Raw genomic sequence first — 20,963 nt, 5'->3', positions numbered from 1 at the left:
AAATGTGTAGCCTCATTGTGACCGCACGAAATAATCCATATAAATTGCTTAGCACGTGGGCCAGGGTCCTAGCCATGTTTGTGCTGGTGGTGGTGATTAATGCTTACATCTGGGAGGAGACCCATCAGTGTAAGACACATTCACCTGTCAAGCGTGACACATGTCAAGCAAGTGACATCATGTCAGCTCTCTAGAGTACTTCCGGAGCTAGTCAGAAATGTTGCATCCCAGAACGTTGGAGTTACAGTGTTTGCGTTGTGTCTGTCAGCATGAGAAGGTCAGCCTTTACCAAACGAGTAACGTGACATTGTTTGAGACAGTAAGAACGCCAGTAAAAAAAAAAATCATAGAAATTGGAAGGTACATATTTCCCTTTGTTTCACTTTTCGTCTTTGAATATATGCCCTGCTTCCTGCAGTACTGCTCTAGCATTGTTGCTCTGAGAACATGTTTAAATGACCTGAATAAATCCTATTTTGAAATTCTGTGAAATAAAGTTCTATTAAGGTAGGAGTTGGCAGTGCTCGCTTTATTCATTTGCCCTTTAAAAGGGAATAATTCATTAGCTGGAGACTTTTCATTTCCCCCACTGCACCCCTCTGCTGAACATTCGGACTGTTGTTCACACTTCCTATTGTCAGAAGGTGCACTTGGATGAGCTCAGATGCACCCTGGTCCCCTCCTGGGCATCGTAGTTCTTTCATGAGAAAATCTTGCTCTTCTTCCCCTGGTGGTTTGACGCATATACAGGAAGGGCGAAGGAGCACCTAGAGCAAAGCGTTTAGGACTTTGAAGAACGGAACGTTGCAAAGAGGTGAATTGGGGACACATGCGCAATCCTTTATTGGCTCTCTCACAGATCGAAGCAGTAGGTTCCAAGAAAACAAGTTCAGGTAGGAGATCAGCATGGACTATCACAGTTGAAAAAAAAACTGAAAAGCTAAGTTGTGATAGACATAAAAGGATTAGAGTCAGCTCCAGGAAGTGGAGACTGAGACCCATTTGCACATGTGAAATGAGCCTGGAGATGAATGGCGAGTCCAAGCTTGCGGGAAGGGACTCCTCGAACCCCTGGCTGGGCTGAGGGCACTGGCCTGGATCCTGCAGGTAGAAGGGAGTAATTGCAGCGTTTTTGGTTTGTTCGTTTGTTTCTGAGATAATTGGCATGATACATTGTGTAAGTTTGAGGTATATAGTGTGTTGGTTTGATACATTTGTATATTGCAATATGATTACTACAGTTTTTGTTAGCTAATAACTCTAACACATTTCTTTTTTGGGGTGAGAACAGTTAAGATCTAGTCTCTTAGCAACTATGAAGTTAATAATACAGTACTGTTGACTGTAATCACTATGCTGTACGTTAGATCTCCACAACTTATTTATCTACTATTTGCAAGTTTGTACCCCTAAATGACATCTCCCCAACTCATCCACTACCCCGCAGCCCCTGGTCACCGCCATTCGACTGTCTGTTCTTACAGGTCTTTAAATGCAGAAGTGGAATGATGACTGGCATGTAACGGGGCAGGGCTGGGATGGCTAAACCCCCTTCAGTGCATGGGACATCCTCATGCCAGTGACAGTGTCCCAACCAGAATGCCAGTGGAGCCAGTGGTGCCCCCTCTGAGACAGCATTGCTGGATTGATCATCTCTTTACAGCCAAGAGATGGAGAGATGGGAATGTCCCCAGATGGGAAAGAAGGGCCCGGCAGTTCGTGCTCACTCTGGGACTGCTCTGCAGAGGGCATCAAGCTTCCCCCATGATGCACCCCTCAGAGTTGGTTGGACTGGGAGGGTCCTTTCTGCTCTTACTACTGAGACTTTGAAATAGGAGGTGGAAAAAACTTATCCAAAATTCAAACTAATTTAGGAAATGGCTTTCATTTATTACTACGTACTCCAGTAAGTTTCCTATACATTATTTCATGTATTCCTCACACTCATCCCGTGAGATGTGGGTATGAGTTCCATTTTACACCAGGAAGCAAGAAGTTAAATAACTTGTGTTTCAATTAAACTGTACGGCTTCAAGGTGGCAGAGCTTGAGCTAAGGACAGCAAAGTAAATAAGTCAAGTCAAATAAGACAATAAAAACAATCAAGTCAAATAAACTACATTCAGACTGTGTAGTTCATAATATTCTAACATCAGAGGGAGTGTGTACAGGGCTTTGGACTTAATCCACGGTCATCCCAGGAAAACCAGAACTACCAGTAGTCTCTCTTCGACCAGCTGGCTATTTGTTTGCTGCCTGCACCAGTTGCAAAATGAATTAAATACATTTTTTAAGATTTTAAAGGTTTTTTTTAACTTACTACGAAATCCCATCACACATTTAAGGATGTTTTAATTGAAAGATTAGCAAACTTAAAAAAACTGACAAATGATCAAATTCATTCTAAAAGGTAATGCATTCATATTTCCACTACATTTTATTTATTATCTCTATCAGTTCTGCATTTTTGAATTCCTAATGGTCATGCTTTGAAATGGACTCTTGATATTTAGAAACGTAATGGCTTTACGACAAAAAGGTATCATGTGTGTTTTCTGGTAAGAAATACAAGGCAGGCTTGTCCAGGGAGCACGTCCCTCTGAGTTTGAAAATGAAAAACCGTTTTTTCATAGCCTCCAAGTCAGGGCCTTGCAGCCAGTTTTCCCTAGCTGGCCAGCATCTTCCCATTCCCCTGGACTGGGATTCAGTGCTTCAGGGATGGGGCCTCACAATCTGTGTTTTTTTAACAAGTTCCTCAGGTGATTCTTCTGATCAAGCATGTTAGAAAACATTGACTGAGGCCATGCTATGAAAATCTTTTCTTCATATAAATTGTCTAAAGTTGAGTCACAGAAATCGCAATAATTTTTTGGCTTGTAAAAACTACCTTTATGTTTATAAGCCCATAATAATATAACCTTGAATTTACAGCATATTTACGGTTTACAGCAGCGGTCCCCAACCTTTTTGGCACCAGGGACTGGTTTCGTGGAAGATAGTTTTTCCACGAACTTGGGGGTGGGGGTGGGGTATGGTTTGGAGATGATTCAAGAGCATTACATTTATTGTGCACTTTATTTCTATTATTATTACATCAGCTCCACCTCAGATCATCAGGCATCAGATCCCGGGGGTTGGGGACCCCTGGCTTACAGAATAATTTTATGTACAGTGCATCATTTGAGACCCACAGGAACAGATAGTTTCACAGATGAGAACTGAGATCCCAAGAAGTCCTTTGTCCCAGATCCTACTGAGAGTAAGATGGAAGAACAAGGATGTGCATCCAGACCTTCTAACTCATTTTGTATGCCTCAGTGTGTGACCGTCAGCCCCCAGCAGCAGTGCCAGATGGAAGCTGAGGCCGGGATGTTGGCCCCTGGGTAGCTGCGGTCTTCCTGGTCCGTGGAGGAGCTCCATCTCCTTAGAACAAGTACACTGCACACAGATAAAGCCATTTGCACTAGACTGGCTTTATTTCTTTCCAAACCATCTTTCTTTAGAAACTTCAAAGACATTATTTTCATTTTTGACATGTTTGAAACTTCAGCAAGAATCTAATTTATTGGAAGGCCAAATGAGGGTAGGATACTTGAGAAACTAACAGTTTCAAGTTCACTGACATCTCCAAAGCCTGAAAGAATGATTTATTTTCTGGAGGGGAAAGAAAAGCATTCAACACAGAGATTAATTTAGTTTCAGATTTATTAGAAATGATATGAGTGTGGAAAATTTATACCTATAAACTACCCTCATTTTTTTGTTTTTAAGAAATTTTACTAGTAGACTGTTAGAAAAAAAGATAGACTGTTATTAAAGTTACAGCATTCATTAGAAAGATTACAGGAAATCTAATATCATTAGATTAACTCATTTTAAATAATTAAACTTTTTTTAAATTTAATTTTTTCTGTTTGTTTTGTTTTTTGGTTTTTCATTTTTTTTGTGGTATGCGGGCCTCTCACTGTTGTGGCCTCTCCTATTGCGGAGCACAGGTTCCGGATGCGCGGGCTCAGTGGCCATGGCTCACGGGCCCAGCCGCTCTGCGGCATGTGGGATCTTCCCAGACCGGGGCATGAACCCGTGTCCCCTGCATCGGCAGGCAGACTCTCAACCACTGCACCACCAGGGAAGCCCTAAATTTAATTTTATATAGCAGGTTCCTATTAGTTATCTATTTTATACATATTAGTGTATACATGTCAATCCCAATCTCCCAATTCATCCCACCACCACCACCCGCCCCCCTCCCCCGCCACTTTCCCCTCTTGGTGTCCATACGTTTGTTCTCTACATCTGTGTCTCTATTTCTGCCTTGCAAACCAGTTCGTTTGTACCATTTTTCTAGGTTCCACATATATGCATTAATATATGGTATTTGTTTTTCTCTTTCTGACTTACTTCACTCTGTATGACACTCTCTAGGTCCATCCACATCTCTACAAATGACAATAATTAAACATTTAAAAACAACTTTCCTCAATATATAGAAAGCAGTTTACTACTTGGTAAATGAATTTTTAATGCCCCTTTTGGTTCCATTACTATCTCTATTTATAAATACTTCCAGGTGGGAAGGGCTTTCTTTACTGTAACACAGAGAGCAGGCTTCTTTTGAATCAGCACTGATAGTGACATCTTTAAAGAAATATGAAAGCCATGAATTCTTATTTAAAGTGTCAGAATTGAACTAGCCACTCTTTAGGTGATGAATATTTTTATAGCTTTGAGATACGCTGTTTCCTTTTGGTTAGAAATTTTCTGCAGGCAGCATTTTCAGTTAAGGACTATGCTACTTGGGTTCAGAGCTAGAGCTGGTGTTTGCCCAAGTTGGAAGAGACTCACTATCTGGATATATTTGTCCTATTTGACCCACTGGAAAGAGCCAGAACAGCTTTTGGAATCACAACTCAGGTTCAAATCCCAACTCTGGCAATTTCTAGCTCTGGGACCTGTAGCTCCTTTCAGCTTCATTTTGCTCCCCTGTGAATTTGAGTTAATAGCATCTATTTCATGGGTTGTTGTGGAGATTAAATGAGATGATATATGTCTCTTTGGGCCTGCACAAAATAAGAGCCTAATAATTGGTAGAGACTTTGTTTTTTGGTTTTGTTTTTTCATTTTAATGAAACAAAATTCACTCTCACGTAAAATGAAGAGTTGCTTGGTCTAAATCAGTAGTTATCACTTTTTTAGCAGAACTCTTTTTTTTTCCTAAAAAATTATTACAAGATCAAAAGGTAGTTACTATTTCAATCCTCAATGGCTAACAATTTCTCATTGTTTATGGAATTATGGAAACCCTGAAATGTATACTGAAAAAAATATTTTGGGAGCATATATTGACCTCCCATTGGGATGGCTACCAACCAAAAAAAAAAAAAAAGAGGAAAGAAGGGGAGAGAGAGAGGAAGGAAGGAAGGAAGAAAGAAAGTAACAGTTGGCAAAGACATGGAGAAATTGGATCCCTTGTGCTCTGTGGGAAAGTAAAATGGTATTATAGCTGCTGTGGAAAAGAGTATAGAGGTCCCTCAAAAGGTTAGATATAGAGTTACCATATGATCCAGCAATTCCACTTCTGGGTATATATATATATACAAAAGAATTGAAAGCAGAATCTCAAAGAAATACTTGTAACCCATGTTCACAGCAGCATTATTCACAATAGCCAAAATGTGGAAGCAACCAAAGTGTCCATTGACAGATGAATGAATAAACTATATGTTGTGTATACATATGTACAATGAAATATTATTCAGCCTTTAAAAGGTAGGAAATCCTGACATATGCTACAATGTGGATGAACCTAGGATGATAGCTAAGTGAAATAAGCCAGTCACGAAAAGACGAACACTGTGTCATTCCATGTATTTGGGGTAACTAGAGTGAGTACTAGAGTACTATCAAGGTTTGATTTTATGTGTCAGACTGTGAAGGCTGGGGTCTTTTCTTACCTTACATTCCATCATTTGAAATATTCCTGGGTATATCCTTGAAATCTCAAATCCTTATCATTGAAAGAATCATTTCTTTTCATGTGTTTTACGGATTTCTTTTTTTTTAATTAAAAAAAAGTTATTGAAGTATAGGTGATTTACAATGTTGTATTAATTTCTTCTGTACAACAAAGTGACTCAGTTGAGCATATATATATTTTTTTCATACTCTTTTCCATTATGGTTATCACAGGATATTGAATATAGTTCCCTGTGCTGTACAGTTGGACCTTGTTGTTTATCCATCCTATATAATAGTTTACATCTGCTAATCCCAAACTCCCATTCCTTCTCTCCCCTACCCCACTACCCCTTGTTTTATGGATTTCTTAAGACATTTAAAAGTCAGGCATTCTCATAAAAAGAAAGGAGGTACTGATACATACTACAACATGGTTGAACCTTGAAAACATTACGATAAGTGAAAGAGGCCAGACACAAAAGGCCACATATTGTATGATTCCATTTGTATGAAGTGTTCAGAATAGGCATATCCACAGAGACAGAAAGTAGATTAGTAGTTGCCAGGGGCTGGGGGGACAGAAAAATAGGAAGTGACTGCTTAATGGTATGGGGTTTCTTTTAGTGATAGTTAAAAAATACAATTCAAATGAGTAAATTTGAAGATCGAATTGCCTTTATTCAACAATGATTCATGAGTCGGCAGCATCCCATCTAGCAAAGAGAAAGGGACCAGGAGGTATACAAAATAAAAGACTTCTATAGGCAGACTGGGAGTGGAAAAAGGATGTTTCTAGCAAAGAGTAGATTATTCCAGGCAAGGTCACCTTCCTCTGGGGGAAGGCCAGGGTCTGTCAGACAGATTACCTCACTTGTGCTGACCAGGTAATTCCAGACTGACTGGTTCAACGTCACGTTCCTGGGAGAGCTGAACTACAGTTAGGTTAGGTGTCAAGTCTTGGTAGGCCTTAGCACACGGGATTCTGTTTGGGGCCTGTTGTTTCTTTTTTTTAACAGGATGATGAAAGAGTTCTAGATAGATACTGTGGTTGCACAACTTTGTGAATATACTAAAAAACCACTGAATTGCACACTTTAAAATTGTCAGTTTTATGATATGTGACATATCTCAATAAACCTATTATAAAAGTAAAGTATCCAAGAAGACTTGCAGTAGTCAGGGAGGAAGAAATTGTCCTCTACTGTTCTAGGTTCTTCTGGCTGGACTAAGAATTAAGTTGACATGAGGCAGATAAACAGGACAAAATCAAACAAAAGTTTAATAACATGTATACATGGAAGAGACCAGGAAAACTGAGATACTTGCCAAATGGCTGAAATTCTCACCTTAAATATCAACTTTTTTTTTTTCCTTAAATATCATCTTAAGACAAAAGAGGAAGCTGGAAGTAGTGGTTTGGGGCTTGAGAGGGATGGAAGGCAATTCATGTGGAGATGAAAAAGCAAGCGTTTGGGAAACAAGTGTTTGCTGGGCCAGGCAGAGAAAATAGGACCCAGAGTGGACTCTGATCTCTAGGCCCTGCTGAGTCCCCACCACCACATCTAGCCCATCTTCTTTGCAGATATGTCTGGTGATAGCTCTATCCCAGGACCAGGCCCTCTATCTACCTTCTTTCAGGCAGTTAGGGGGAAGGTCAAAGGTTCTTCCTGAGTCTTCTGGGCCTTGATTGTTTGAAGCTTGAAATAATCTGCATGCCAAAGAGCCACATTTTGGGGTGGCAAATTCTATTCCCCTCCACATTGGAAAACCAAAAAAATTTACAGGAGAAAAGTGTTTTTATACTCTTAAGGAAATAGAGAACAGAACAGAAATTAAGTGGGAAACAGAAATTCAATTCCATATTTTTCTACATTGTATCAAAATCTATATTAAATATCATAATTCTATATAATATTTAATTATATGTCTATATTATATATATAAATCTATATTAAATGTTATAATAATATCTGTATTAAATATTATTTATCAAACACTTATTGAGTATCTGCCCTGTGCCTGGAGATAAGCAGATATGACCTTGGAGAGGAAGGAAAAATAATTTTCCTCTACCCTCTTAGGTTTAGCTCTTGGGGTTCTGCAAATTAAATGGAAAAAAGAGAGGTTAACGGGAGAAAGGTTTATATTTGCACACTAAGGCCTTCATAGAAAAGAAGTGAAAACTCAAAGGGGCAGTTAAACCCTGGAGGCTTATATACCATTTTAACAATGGGTGATAAATTTGTAGGAAAGGGGCTTTGAGCTTCTAGGGGTGGTAAATTGTGGGAAGGTAAATATATGCAGGGCAGGGGAGTGGGGGGTGGCTAATGAAAGAAAAGGGTAGTTTAGTTAGTAAGCTTTGGTATGCCGATTAAACTCAAGCCTTCTCCATTAATTAAGAGGCATCCTCCTCTTGCTGGCAAGGGAGAGGAGACACCTTTACTAAGGGAAATTTATGCCCTGTTTTTAGACAGAGAGGAACAGAACAGAGCTCTCAGAACAATCCTTATGCCAAAGTGGCATATTTTGGGGTGGCCTACACTGATCTCCTTCACCTTCTCCTTTCAGAGGCTAAAAGACTTCTCAAAAGCTACATATCTATGTGGGGAGCAAGGATTCTGGCAAGCCTTGCTTAAATGTCTTTCTGGTGCTTTCTCTGTGAACCATTTATTGATACGAGTCATTCTCCTGTTGCTGCTTACACTAGGGATAGGGATGAAGTATAAGAGAATAGAATGAGAAAAAAACATACAAACCTTAAAATATGTGTTTCAAATGCAAATCATTAACACATTGAAATCTTCATCTTCTGATATCTTGTTTTGCCACGTTGAATTTTTTTTAATCAGAGTAGTCATTTAGGGGTAAAAATTAGTACAAATGGGAAGAATTAGCAGAAGATACCAGATTCCCTCTCACCTTAACATTTGATTATTTTAGAATTTGTCTTCAATTGAGACCATATCAAGGAACAAAACTAAAAGAGTCATCGTCACTTACTATGTAGAAGATTTTGCGTGATACCATCCACTTACTCTTTCACTTAGTGATAACCACCCCTGACATTTTTTAAGAAAAAGAAAGATGAGGGCTTGGAACAGATCAGTAATCAACTGCCCTTTATATACTTAAATGGAATGAAAAGTCTGCTATTTATCACAGTACAGTACAGTAGCAAATGGCACTGAGTTCATTTTGGAGGGTTACAAAAGTGATCTTGCTTTGTTGATTATCTCAAAAGGAAACCTGGCTGGTTTTTCAGTGAGACTTGAGAGGGAAGAAATGGGCCAGCAATTCCACCATTTCCCAGCAGAGGTAGCTGTTTCTTCCAGGTCCCTGTTTTTCGAAGTATGGCACTCACGTGTTTTCATCACGTTATCATATCATGTTACATACCACAGGCATCGATCATGTTCTCTCAGCCACGGACCTTCTGAGGTTTCACAGACTTAGCTGTGCTAAGCCCACACTTCTATAACACCTTAGCCTCCATCCTGAGAACTGCTGACTTTAGCACCTTCTTAGAGTTCACCAATTACTTCAGATCTGCATGTCTTTTCTACCCAGACTATTCCATAATGTCATTGTGAGATGCAGTCATTTCATCCATTTTAAATGTCTATATGGTAAACAATAAAGAATAGAAATAAGTGATACTTGTGGTGTTTGCTAAATGCCAAGCACCATTCTTAAGACTGTGTGCTAATTAACTAATTTAACGCTCATGACAATTCTGTAGTATAGATATTATCATTAGCCTAATTTTGCAGATACAGAGAAATTAAATAAACTTGCCTAAGTTTATGCAGCTGGTGTGGAACAGGCCTGGGATTTGAACCTAAGCAGTCTGGCTCTAGAATATTAGCTCTCGACTCCTGCAGGACCTGACCACAATATACTCTATCTCTCAGTACACTGTGAGGTACTCCAGAAATGCTCTAATAGGAAGAATTGTTTATATGTTTGCACTACTTAGAAATGCAGAGGCAGCATGGTCTAGTCTAGCAAAGGAACCATGAACTTTGGAGTCAAATTTATGGCAGCTCTGTGACTTTTGACAAGTTATTTTGATTTGTTTGAGTTTTACTCTCCTCCTCTGTAACATAAAGAAAAAAATAGATAGTACCCCTTATTAGGGTTGTTGAGTGGGTTAAATGAGATAAGAGATACGGAATACCTGTGAGTTTCCTTTCTCTTTTTGAATTAATCTCATCTCTCCTCTTGGCAGTCCTGTGATGGAGGCACTGGAGGTATTATGTCCATTCTACAGATGAGAATATAAGTCCATAGAGGTGTGGTTTGATATATTTCACTATTTTGAGATGATTCCCTACCATGATCTCTTCAAATATTTCTTCTGCCCTACTTTCTCTCTTTTCCTTACGCATCTCCAATCAGCTATTTTATGTCATCCCACAGCTCTTGTGTGCTCTGTTCTTTCTTTCCACTCTTTTTTTTTTTTTCTTTGTGTTTCAGTTTGGATCATTCATACTGGTGTATCTTTCAGTTCACTGATTCTTTCCTCAGCTGTGTGAAGTCTACTGATGAGCCCATCAAAGGAATGCTTCATTTCTTTTTTTTTTTACTTTTACTTTATTTTTTTAATTTAATTTTTATTTTATATTGGAGTATAGTTGATTTACAATATTGTGTTAGTTTCAGGTGTACAGCAAAGTGATTCAATTATACATATATATATATTCACTCTTTTTCAGATTCTTTTCTTATATAGGTTATTACAGAATATTGAGTAGACTTCCCTGCGCTATGCAGTAGGTCCTTGTTGATTATCTATTTTATATATCATAGTGTATATATGTTAATCCCAAACTCCTAATTTATCCCTCCCCCCAACCTTTCCCCTTTGGTAATCATAAGTTTGTTTTCTATGTCTGTGAGTCTGTTTCTGTTTTGTAAGTAAGTTCATTTGTATCAATTTTTTTAATTCCACGTATAACTGATATCATATGATATTTGTCTTTGTCTGACTTCACTTAGTATGATAATCTCTAGGTCCATCCATGTTGCTGCAAATGCATTATTTCATTTTCTTATGGCTGAGTAATATTCCATTGTATATATGTACCACATTTTCTTTATCCATTCCTCTGTTGACAGATATTTAGGTTGGGAATGCTTCATTTCTGATAGTTTTTTCTGATAGTGGTTTTCTTATCAAGTGTTTCCATTTGACCTAAACTCCCTAACTTTTGTTGCATGTAGTTCACCTGTACCACTAGATAGAATGCAGACACTGAGGAAAATAGTATTCCTGCTTGGAAACGGCATGTGTCTTCTCCTGTAAGGCTGTAAATGTGGAAGCCCGAGCCGGTTGAGTCCAGAGTTGAGCTGAGTTTACATTTTGTTTGTACCACAGGTTTCACGTTCCTCTAGAAGGGGCTGCACCACCTTACGCTGCGGGTGAGGGCCAGCCATCAGAGATTTTCCTTGGTTGGTGCACTTCCCCCGCTCAGCTCTACCTGCATCCCTGTAGCACAGAGTCTCTCTCTCACCAAGCTCCTGCCCGACCTCAGGAGCCGGCTACAGTTGCTTGTTACGTTAGGCTGGGGCTGAGGGGTCTTTCGTTCTGGATCCGCTTCAGTCTTAGGGAGTGTGCCTAGGCCTCAGATCTGGGTCTGTCTCAGCATTCCTGCCCTTTCTACCATGGCAGCCAACCTCTGCCTTGTATACATGGTTGTGATCTCGGGTGGCCTCAGCCTGAAGCGGCTTGAAGCTGGACTTCAATCTGGCCAGAGATTGAAGTCAGGCCGCAGCAGTGAGAATGCTGAATCCTAGCCGCTAGATCACGAGGGCCAGTAGCCAACGACAAGGCCCTGGCCCATCAGCTTTGTAGAAAGGAGTTTCCACAAAGAGACGTAAAGTAGTGAAACAAGTCAATTGTATATTAGGAGGAAAAAGAGTACATGTGAATAGACACACATGGGCAGACTCAGAGAGAGAGAGTCGTGCCTTTGTGGCAGTTTGTATCACTTTTATGGGACATTTCTCCCAGGTTTCCTCTGGCCAATCATCTTGCTTTTCCTGGCTCTGAGTCTGTATTGGGTTTAACTCAAGGTCCTACCCTATGTGTGCATGCATCTCTTAGCCAAGATGAATATTAGCCCAGAGGCCTGTGGAAAGGTTGACATCACCTACCATGATGTGCCCCCTCCCTTTTTGGCCCCCCAGGAGGCTTTCTGCACATGTGTAGTTGGGAAGGTCTCCTTGACCTCAAGAATGAGGAATATGTGGTCTCTTTTATCTGGGCAGGGCTCAGGTTCTCCTCCCTCCTGTATTATGTTCACCTTGGAGTATCTGTCCACAGGGGACAAACTCCAGCTGCTCAGCCTGGGGCCCATCTGTCTCCTGTCTCAGTTGTAGATTTGAAGGCATTCCTCATATATACTGCCAAACTGCATCCCAGAAAGCAGGCACACATTTACACTTCCCAAGCAGCTAATGAGGTTCTCCTAAACAAGCCTCTTTGTCTTTAACATCACTGGACTCTCTTGATTTTGTTGGGATTCCATAATTTTGTGACTCGCTTGTATAATGGAAATGCAGCAGTGGACCTGGTGCCTAGTAGAGCATAAAAGATTTTTATTGGTTAACTGAGGAATCTAAATAGAAATGTCCTGTTGACTGGTCCAAAGGTCCCACTTTGATTTTGACTTGTTCCTAATTGACAGAAGCAGTCACTACCTGATTCAGGAATACAAAAGCATGTGTTTCACTCAGAAGCTTCATTTGACAGAGGTGAGAAGCATAGTCTATAGGCAAAGCCTGTATGATCCCTGACTGGAAACACCACACACACACCCGCTACCCCGAGGATCTAGAAAACTGAATTCTGATGCTGATTCTGCCTCTAATGAGTTGTCTCTTAATTTACAGATTACTGATCAGTTCTATCCCTTAGTTGATTTATCAAATGGGATTAATGATCTATATCTTACTTCAGTAGATTGTTGTGAAGATAAAATGAAATTACATGAGTAATTTACAACCCTTATTAAGTGCTGTAGAAATAGAAAGTATTACTCTAGGAGGGGTCAGAGCAGTGTAGAAAAATGTGGGCGTTTGAATTTCAAGGCACCCTTTTGACATCTACACATCACCGTAAGATAGAGTCCATGAATATGGAAGAGAGCAAAATTAGAAATAGAGCTCTTCCCCTCACTAAAATTAGCCTACTTGTGATAAAGGTTAATTAAGTCCTTCTCCACCAGGCAAGAGCACATCTTTAAAGGGAAATAGCATGTCAGCCCAGACTCACACTGGGGAGTGATGAGGTCTTTGTGTCTGAGCTCGGTAAGCTCTGAGCTCCCACTCTGAGCTCGGTAAGCTCTCCTGTTGTTTCCTATAGACCTAATCTGATGCTACATCTGCTGTCTCAGGCCTAGAATTCATCCATAGTGCTGCTTGCCTCATTTACATACTTGCACTCAGACAACGGAGACAAGCAAGACCATCAAAAAGTTTCTTTCTGCCAGCTTTCATTCATACCCAAGATCATCCACCCCACAGAGGGCCAAAGCATATACAATGCACCGCCTCTATAGTTTTAATTCCTCTTTTGTCACCTGTTACACACCGTTGAAACCGTCAGCCAGAAGCTGATAGGTCTAGAGCAGAGATCAACCAACTACTGCCCACAGGCCAAATCCAGCCCACCAGCTGTTTTTGTAAATAAAGTTTTATTGGAACACAGACACTCCCATTTCTGTGCATATCACGTGGGGCTGCTTTATCACTACAAAGGCAGCACTGACAAATTGCAATGAAGATGGTATGGCCTGCAAAGCCAGAAATACTTGATATCTGGCCCTTTGCCGAAAAAGTATGCCTACCACTTGGTCTAGAGCAATGATATTAGTCCTGTCCACTCCCCACCAGCATGACTAAAGCATATCTGTTTTACTCAGATCTCTTTCTCCTTCTTTGACTTAACGAACTAATTATTGTGGAACTGATTTATACTTTAGCACCTAAGAATAATGAGGTAAAGAGTTGTTCACATGGGAGAATGTATAATGACTAAAAGCATTTAACTAGAAAAGCTTATAGAAAATACAAAAGAATGTGTTAAACAACTCTCCATGAGGATACAATGACACAATAAATTCCCCAGTTTTTTCAATAAATATATGGGCATGGAACAAAGAAGGTGGAATAGGGCATCTATGGAGATTTTAAAAGAGATTTAAGGGACATTTCAAACTAATGCAAGTTGTGGATATTCTAATCTGAACCACTGTACTGAGATAATTGAGGATAATGGGAGAATGTAAACATTGACAGATCTTGGCTTTTTGAAAGAATTATTTTTACTTAGACAAAATTAATGATATTGTTATTTGTTTACAAATATCCTTATCTGTTAGAGATAATTAAGTTGCAGTAATTGGGGGTGAAATAATATGATGCCTAGGATTTTCTTTCTCCTCTTAAACTCCTTCAGGCAGAAAAAATAGTAGGGAGTCTAGAAGAAATAATATTGGCAAAGGTTTGACAATCATTGAACCAGAGTGATGAGTACATGAAGCTCATTATGGCTTTCTCTCAAACTGTGTGTCTGTTTGAAAATTTTCATTTTAAAGCATTTTTTCAAAAGCCTAAGTTTAAGAGTCATATTTTAATTTGAATCTTGGTTTGCCAGCTGCTTCTAATCTGTAAAATGGTCATTGTGATTCAGATTGTATGTGACATTGTGAGGATTATGAAAACTAAATGAGATAGTAAAGAGTTTAACGCAGTGCAGCATAATTCACAGGAAATGAATCAATATCTGGTAGCTATTATATTGTATCTGCCATCACATGACAAGAATGTAACCCCTTATGAGCCTCGTTCATTTATCATGTAATTGACTTTTGTGAACTGCAGACCTTAAACCCATATTGTTGCTACACAAGAAGAAGGAGCCAAAATAGAGAATGTTTTCACTATGTGCACATATTTCCTTGACAGTCTGGAAATAATCACAGCACCTGTCAGAGATGAGTGGAGGAAAGGACTATGGTATCCAGGGGATCTTGATTGGAATGTCAGATTGTCCTGACAATATGTCTATTCCTCAACAGTAGTTTAAAAAAAAAATCAACACAGTCATTTTTCTGTGCAATTGCTAATAAACACCTGTGAATGCTTTTTAGCCCACCGTGCACAGGAAGCCCTGTGACCGTGTAGGGCACTGACAGACTTCCCAGTTTGAGTTCCTCTTGTCTCTCCTTGACAACTTGTACTCAGATGACCCAGAGCAGGCTCTGAGTAACATGACACTCCTTTCAGTAAGTCTCAGCTGACTAATCAGCCACTTAGTCAACCATTCAGTAGCCAGTATGCATCACACACATTAATAGGAAAACATGTTGACTTAAATGTGCAGGATGTTAGAACAAAAACTATCACCATCTCATCCATCAATAATGTCAATCAAATGGAATAAACTTGGACCCTACCCCACAGAGTGTGTCCCTTAAAATTCATCCCTTTTTGAGGTCTCCTGCTGAGTAAAATTACCGTCAGATAGAGATGTTGGGCAGTATTCTATTCACAATGGATATTTTTTAAAAAGGTAAGAAAAGTGTGAGGATGTGTTGGGGAAGGTTTAGGAAGCAATGTTTTGGTTAAACTCAAGATAACACTGTACTTTTTTCTCTGTTCTTCCACAGAATGACATCACTCCTTTACATGTTGCATCAAAACGAGGAAACGCCAATATGGTAAAACTATTGCTTGATCGAGGAGCTAAAATTGATGCCAAAACAAGGGTAAGAGTGCAACTTATGTGCATGTTTACGCTTATTTTCAGGAAGCAGGAATACTTCTCCTAATACTTTTGTTGTTGGGTCAGCCCTGGCTTTATCTTTATTTCCTTTGTTGTAGTCTCTTTAAAAAATGACTGCTGAGTTTATTCTTCTTAAAATGGGATAATGATCCATATTTATAAATCTTTAATACACGTTTAAATAGTACCTGGCTTTAATTATAGAAACTAAGACCTAAGTCCAGAGTTTTAGTTGAGTTAAATTTTTAAGAAGTTAATCACTACTTGATATTGCAGGCAGAGCTGTTGGGCCAGTTTGATATTAAGACTGATGGTTATTCTATGTAAAAACAAATCTGTCCCCCTTTGCACATTGCTGGTGGGAATGTAAAATGGTGCAACCACTATGGAAAACAGTAAGGAGGTTCCTCAAAAAAGTAAAAATAGAACTAACATGTGATCCAGCAATTCTGCTTTGGGGTGTATACCCCCAAAGAATTGAAAGCAGAATCTTGAAGCCATATTTGCACAACCAGTTTCATTGAAGCATTATTCACAATAACCAAGAGGTGGAAGCAACCCAAATACCCATCGACAGATAAATGGATAAAGAAAATGTGCCGTGTACATACAGTGGAATGTCACTCAGCCTTATAAGAAAATCCTGTCACATTCCACAACATGAATGAGTCTTGAGGACATTAAGCTAAGTGACAGAAGCCAGACACAAAAGAACAAACACTGTATAATCCCACTTACAGGAGGTATCAAGAGTAGACAATCATGGAAACAGAAGTCGAATGGTGGTTGCCTGAGGCTTGGGGGACAGGGAAATGGGGAGTTGTTGTTTAATGGGATAGAGTGTCAATATTGCAAGATAAAAGTTCTAGAGATGTTACACAACAGTGTGAATACAGTTAACACCACTAAACTGTACACTTAAAAGTGGTTAAGGTCCTCCCTGGTGGCGCAGTGGTTGAGAGTCCGCCTGCCGATGCAGGGGACACGGGTTCGTGCCCCGGTCCGGGAGGATCCCACATGCCGCGGAGTGGCTGGGCCCGTGAGCCATGGCCGCTGAGCCTGCGCATGTGGAGCCTGTGCTCCGCAACGGGAGAGGCCACAGCAGTGAGAGGCCCGCGTACCGCAAAAAACCCCATAAAATTGGTTAAGAAAGTAAATTTTACAGTGTGTTTTTTTACCACAATTTAAAAAAAATTTTTTTTAAACACAGATCAGTCTAGCCAGGTGTTTGACATGTTGCTTGTTCTGTGTGATGCACAGTGTGGGGAGGGGAAAGAAGTGAAACTTAGAATCAAGTTGGAATCCCGGATGGTGAGCTTAGCTGGTTGACTTACGTCAGCGATGTAACCTTCTGCATGTAATTTCTCTATCTGAAAATACAATCAATGGCCACCTTGAAGGGTTGTTGCAGTGATCAAGCTATTGTTCGTAAACTGTGTTGGCATAAAGTAGACCAGAAATAATCCCAGCCATTACTAGTAGAGGCACACCTCAGAGATATTCCAGGTTCACTTCTAGACCACTGCAATAAAGCGAACATTGAAAGTACATGAGTCACAGGAATTTTTTTGCTTCCCAGTATATATAAAAGTTATGTTTATACTATAGTCTATTAAGTGCGCAATAGCATTACCTCTTTTAAAATGTACATACTTTAAATTTAAAAAATACTTTACTGCTTAAAAATGCTAACCATTATCTGAGCCTTTAGCAAGTCATAATTTTTTGCAATAGTAACGTAAAAATCACTGACCAGAGATCACCGTAACAAATATAACAATAATGAAAAAGTTTGAAATGTTGCGAGAATTATCAAAATGTGACACAGAGACACAAAGTGAGCAAAGGCTGTTGGAAAAATGGTGCCGATAGTCTGGCCTGATGCAGGGTTGCCACCAACCTTCAATTTGTAAAAAAAAAAAGCAGTATCTGCAAAGAGCAGTAAAGTGAAGAACAATAAAATGAGGTGTGCCTGTATAACTCAGAGCTCCAATTAACATTAAACTTCTAACCAGGGATTTTCTTTTTCAGCATTTCATGTAAGAGCAAAACGTGGTCTCATAAACATCCTCCTCTCTAAGGGTTTCGGAGAGTTTTCCCTGTCCTGTAATTGTATCTCCCACAATCCTCTGGTTCCTCTTTCCAAGAATCCTGATCTCCATGTTTCTAAAACAGGCCCAGTCACCTGAACTTGATTCCCGTAGCTCCTGGATTCACTACTTTATTATTCCCTGCATGTATTCCCTCAATCGGTAAATGATTATTGAGTGCCCACTGTGGGCCAGACATAGCTGATTAACAGAGCGAGACAACAAGACACTTCCCCTACCCTCATGAAGCCGATGGGTAGTTTGTCTGCTGTGTGCTGTGACCCAAAGACAGCCCAGCCATGAGTATTTAGCAGGAGACCCGGACTTCTTTTTGTTGGTAACTATTAAACCTGAAAACCATGTATGTAGTGTAAAACAAACAAGCTTCCTGGAGAGGAGGAATGAAGGAAGTTGAAGGTTGACCCCCTGCAAGACTGTCTGACTGGGGAAGTAAACTGAAGAGAGGTCTCATTGCATTGTCTTGGTATTATTTGCTAAGAAACCATCACCAGTATTCTAGAACTGTTGTTTTAAATGGCAGGGGTCTTCCACCTAGTACAGGCTGCTTAAAGTAGTTGTAACAATAAAATTAGAGAATCGTTGCTTATGCCACATGGTTACCAAAAGAGCTAACGGGTCACTTGTGAATAGGGAGAATTTTTGTGAAGAGCAAAGAGGGGTACTGGAGCCAAGGCAAAAAGAGAAGCTTGGAGAGCTATACCTGGATATCCAGCTGGGGGTTAACTGAGTGTGTGGATTACAAGTGACCTTATTTCTCCCTCTTTTGATACAATCATCAATCACCAGAAGAGCAAAATTGCCTGTCAGTCATTTTGCATCATTTATCAAACACTTACTTGCTGTATTTGGTACAGTGGGAGGAGGACAGGATATAGGAGATTCAGGTCCCATCTTAAAGGGGCACATGGTGTCACAGGGGAGGGCCAGGATGAAAACATACAAACACTTCTGGATAAAAGCATCAGACATACGGAATACTGGACATAGGCGAGTTCAGTGTACACTTAGTTTCTATGCCCTTTTGCCTCCCTGTTCTGAAAGGCTGTCTTATTTTAAACAAGATGTAGACTTCTTTTCACCATCCATTCAGTTTCAACGTGGCGTTACTTTTCTTCTGTGTTCTATAAGTGCCATGTGGATGTGAAGGAGACTTGGAAAACCGAGAACAGAAAAGCCTGTCATTCTTCTATCGTTGTCCTGCACGGGGTGTGGGGTGTCACTGGGGCACAGACTGAATTCCTGGCAGACCCTATGGAAGAAAGCATAGTACATACCCCCAAATATGTCAGCTATTTTGTGTTCTCCCCATCAGAGCTTCCCTTCTCTCTGGCTGAAATGACTGAGTAGTGACTGGGTGTGTGGGTGAAAGGGAGAGAGCCATCAAATGTCAGAAAGCCCTGGGAACAAGCCTCAAAATGGAAAGCAAATTTTTTTATAAATACAAGTTCTAATGACTCAATCCAGTAGCTCTTTAGAAAATAAATATTGTTATCTACCCATCTACTTCCTGCCAGATTCTTCCTACTTTTGTAGCTACCTTGTTGCATCAACAATCTGACCTGCTGCACACCGATCCCCTTGGGTTTAGAGACAGGAAAACGGATCTGGGTTTCACCTCAGGGGCCAGCACACTCCAAGGGACCTCGTTGGCTTGCTCTGTTCCCTTGCACGCCTTACCAACCTAAGAAAGGATTCAGTTTAAAAGCAGAGTCTTCTTAGCGCCCTTTCAGTCAGCGAAATAAATTTGAATTGTGGTCAGAGTAATTTAAGTAGCATCTGAGCAAGATCTGACCAGCTGGAAAAGCAGGATGAGTGAATTTTTTTTTATCCTAGTGCCTCGTCTCTAGTCTTAAGTGTGACTAGCAAGTGAGATCATGACCTGAGGAAAGTTGATCCTCCTGAGTCTTGGTTTCCATCTCAGTACAGTTAGTGGGTTGTTCCCAATGATTTCCCAAGCTCTCCCAGCTGCTGGGGCACTGGATGCTGTCTGTAACTTTAAGAATAATTAGTTATAGTGAAAGTCAAGATGGTGGTATATGTTGGGGTGATGTGACCAAGATGGCGAAGTAGGAGACCCCAGCCCCCATCACCCAGGAGGAGCAACAATTAGACAGTGATCCACAATCAAAGAGAGCTCAGGAGTCTACTTAAGAAACTCCAGCAACACAGTGGAGCAAAAAACCTGAGAATACTGCACAAAAAGGCAAGGAGGAAGGGCTTCATTTTGCCTGCGTCATCCCATTCCCCAGGCCAGCACTGCTCAGGGCCAAGAGTGAGCCTCCCCAACTAGAAGGAGTTCCCCTCACCAAGAAAGGGAGAGTGGGGTGAGCCGCCAGCTTCCCCAGCCTTTTGGGGCACTGAGCAAAGGACCCGCTTGGGTTTCACCCCACCCAGAGACTGGCAAAGCTGAGATGAATAGAGATGGGGAGGAACAAGGAAAAAGAGCAAGGGCTCCCAGCATCAGCCACGCAGCAGAAATGATTGTGGTTGCCTGTGACCTGCTCTGCAGACCCCAGCACCTTTTGCCACCAAAGTAACTGACGGCCAGCACAGCGGCCACACACCCCCTGCAGATGTCACTGGTTTTTGCCCCACAGATACTCAAATTCGCAGACACCAGCCACCTGAGTCCCTCCCTGCTCTTTACCTCCCACTGCCCTGCTGGGGCCCAGGATCCCCACCAGCAGCCAGCCCAGGCCTCTGCAGCCACACAAGTACAAGACGCCAACCTAGACCCCTGTGGGTGACCCTCACTTCTGTGCATGTGCTTGGGGCTGGCCCCTCCAGCTGTGCCCTTGCACACTGCCGGCCTGACCCTCATCACCCGTGGCAAGATCCTGCAGCCACGGAAGGGCAGGCCAACTACCAAGGCCCTCGCAGCTTCTTGTGGACCTGAATTTGGCTCTGACTCTAGTCACTGGCCTCCACCACTCAGCACATGTGCAGCTAACCCCCCAGCTGTGCACCTGCATGCTCCCGACCAGACCCTCATGCCTCCACTGCCATGCACTCCCCTGGGGAGACCCTGAAGCCACAGGAGTGCACACCAATAGCCAGGGCCCCCATGGCTCTTCTGGGCCAGACCTGGCCCTTTCTCCTGTTACT

The 20,963-nt window shown here is 41.0% G+C and overlaps 1 protein-coding gene across 5 annotated transcripts in view; it reads left to right on the top strand.

Annotated features, from left to right (window-relative positions):
- The window catches only part of ANK3 (ankyrin 3), a 514,823-nt gene that overhangs the window by 314,870 nt on the left and 178,990 nt on the right, over positions 1-20,963 (top strand). For all 5 annotated transcript variants that reach the window (XM_081254083.1, XM_081254082.1, XM_081254084.1 and 2 more), the window contains exon 8: positions 15,632-15,730. In XM_081254083.1, coding sequence (XP_081110209.1) covers positions 15,632-15,730 — 99 coding nt within the window. The remainder of the gene's footprint in view (positions 1-15,631; positions 15,731-20,963) is intronic.

Source organism: Mesoplodon bidens (assembly GCF_964165515.1).
Source record: "Mesoplodon bidens genome assembly, chromosome: 1".
NCBI lineage: Eukaryota > Metazoa > Chordata > Mammalia > Artiodactyla > Ziphiidae > Mesoplodon > Mesoplodon bidens.
Note: the sequence above shows the minus strand (reverse complement) of the source record. Positions and strands in the feature narration are given on the sequence as shown.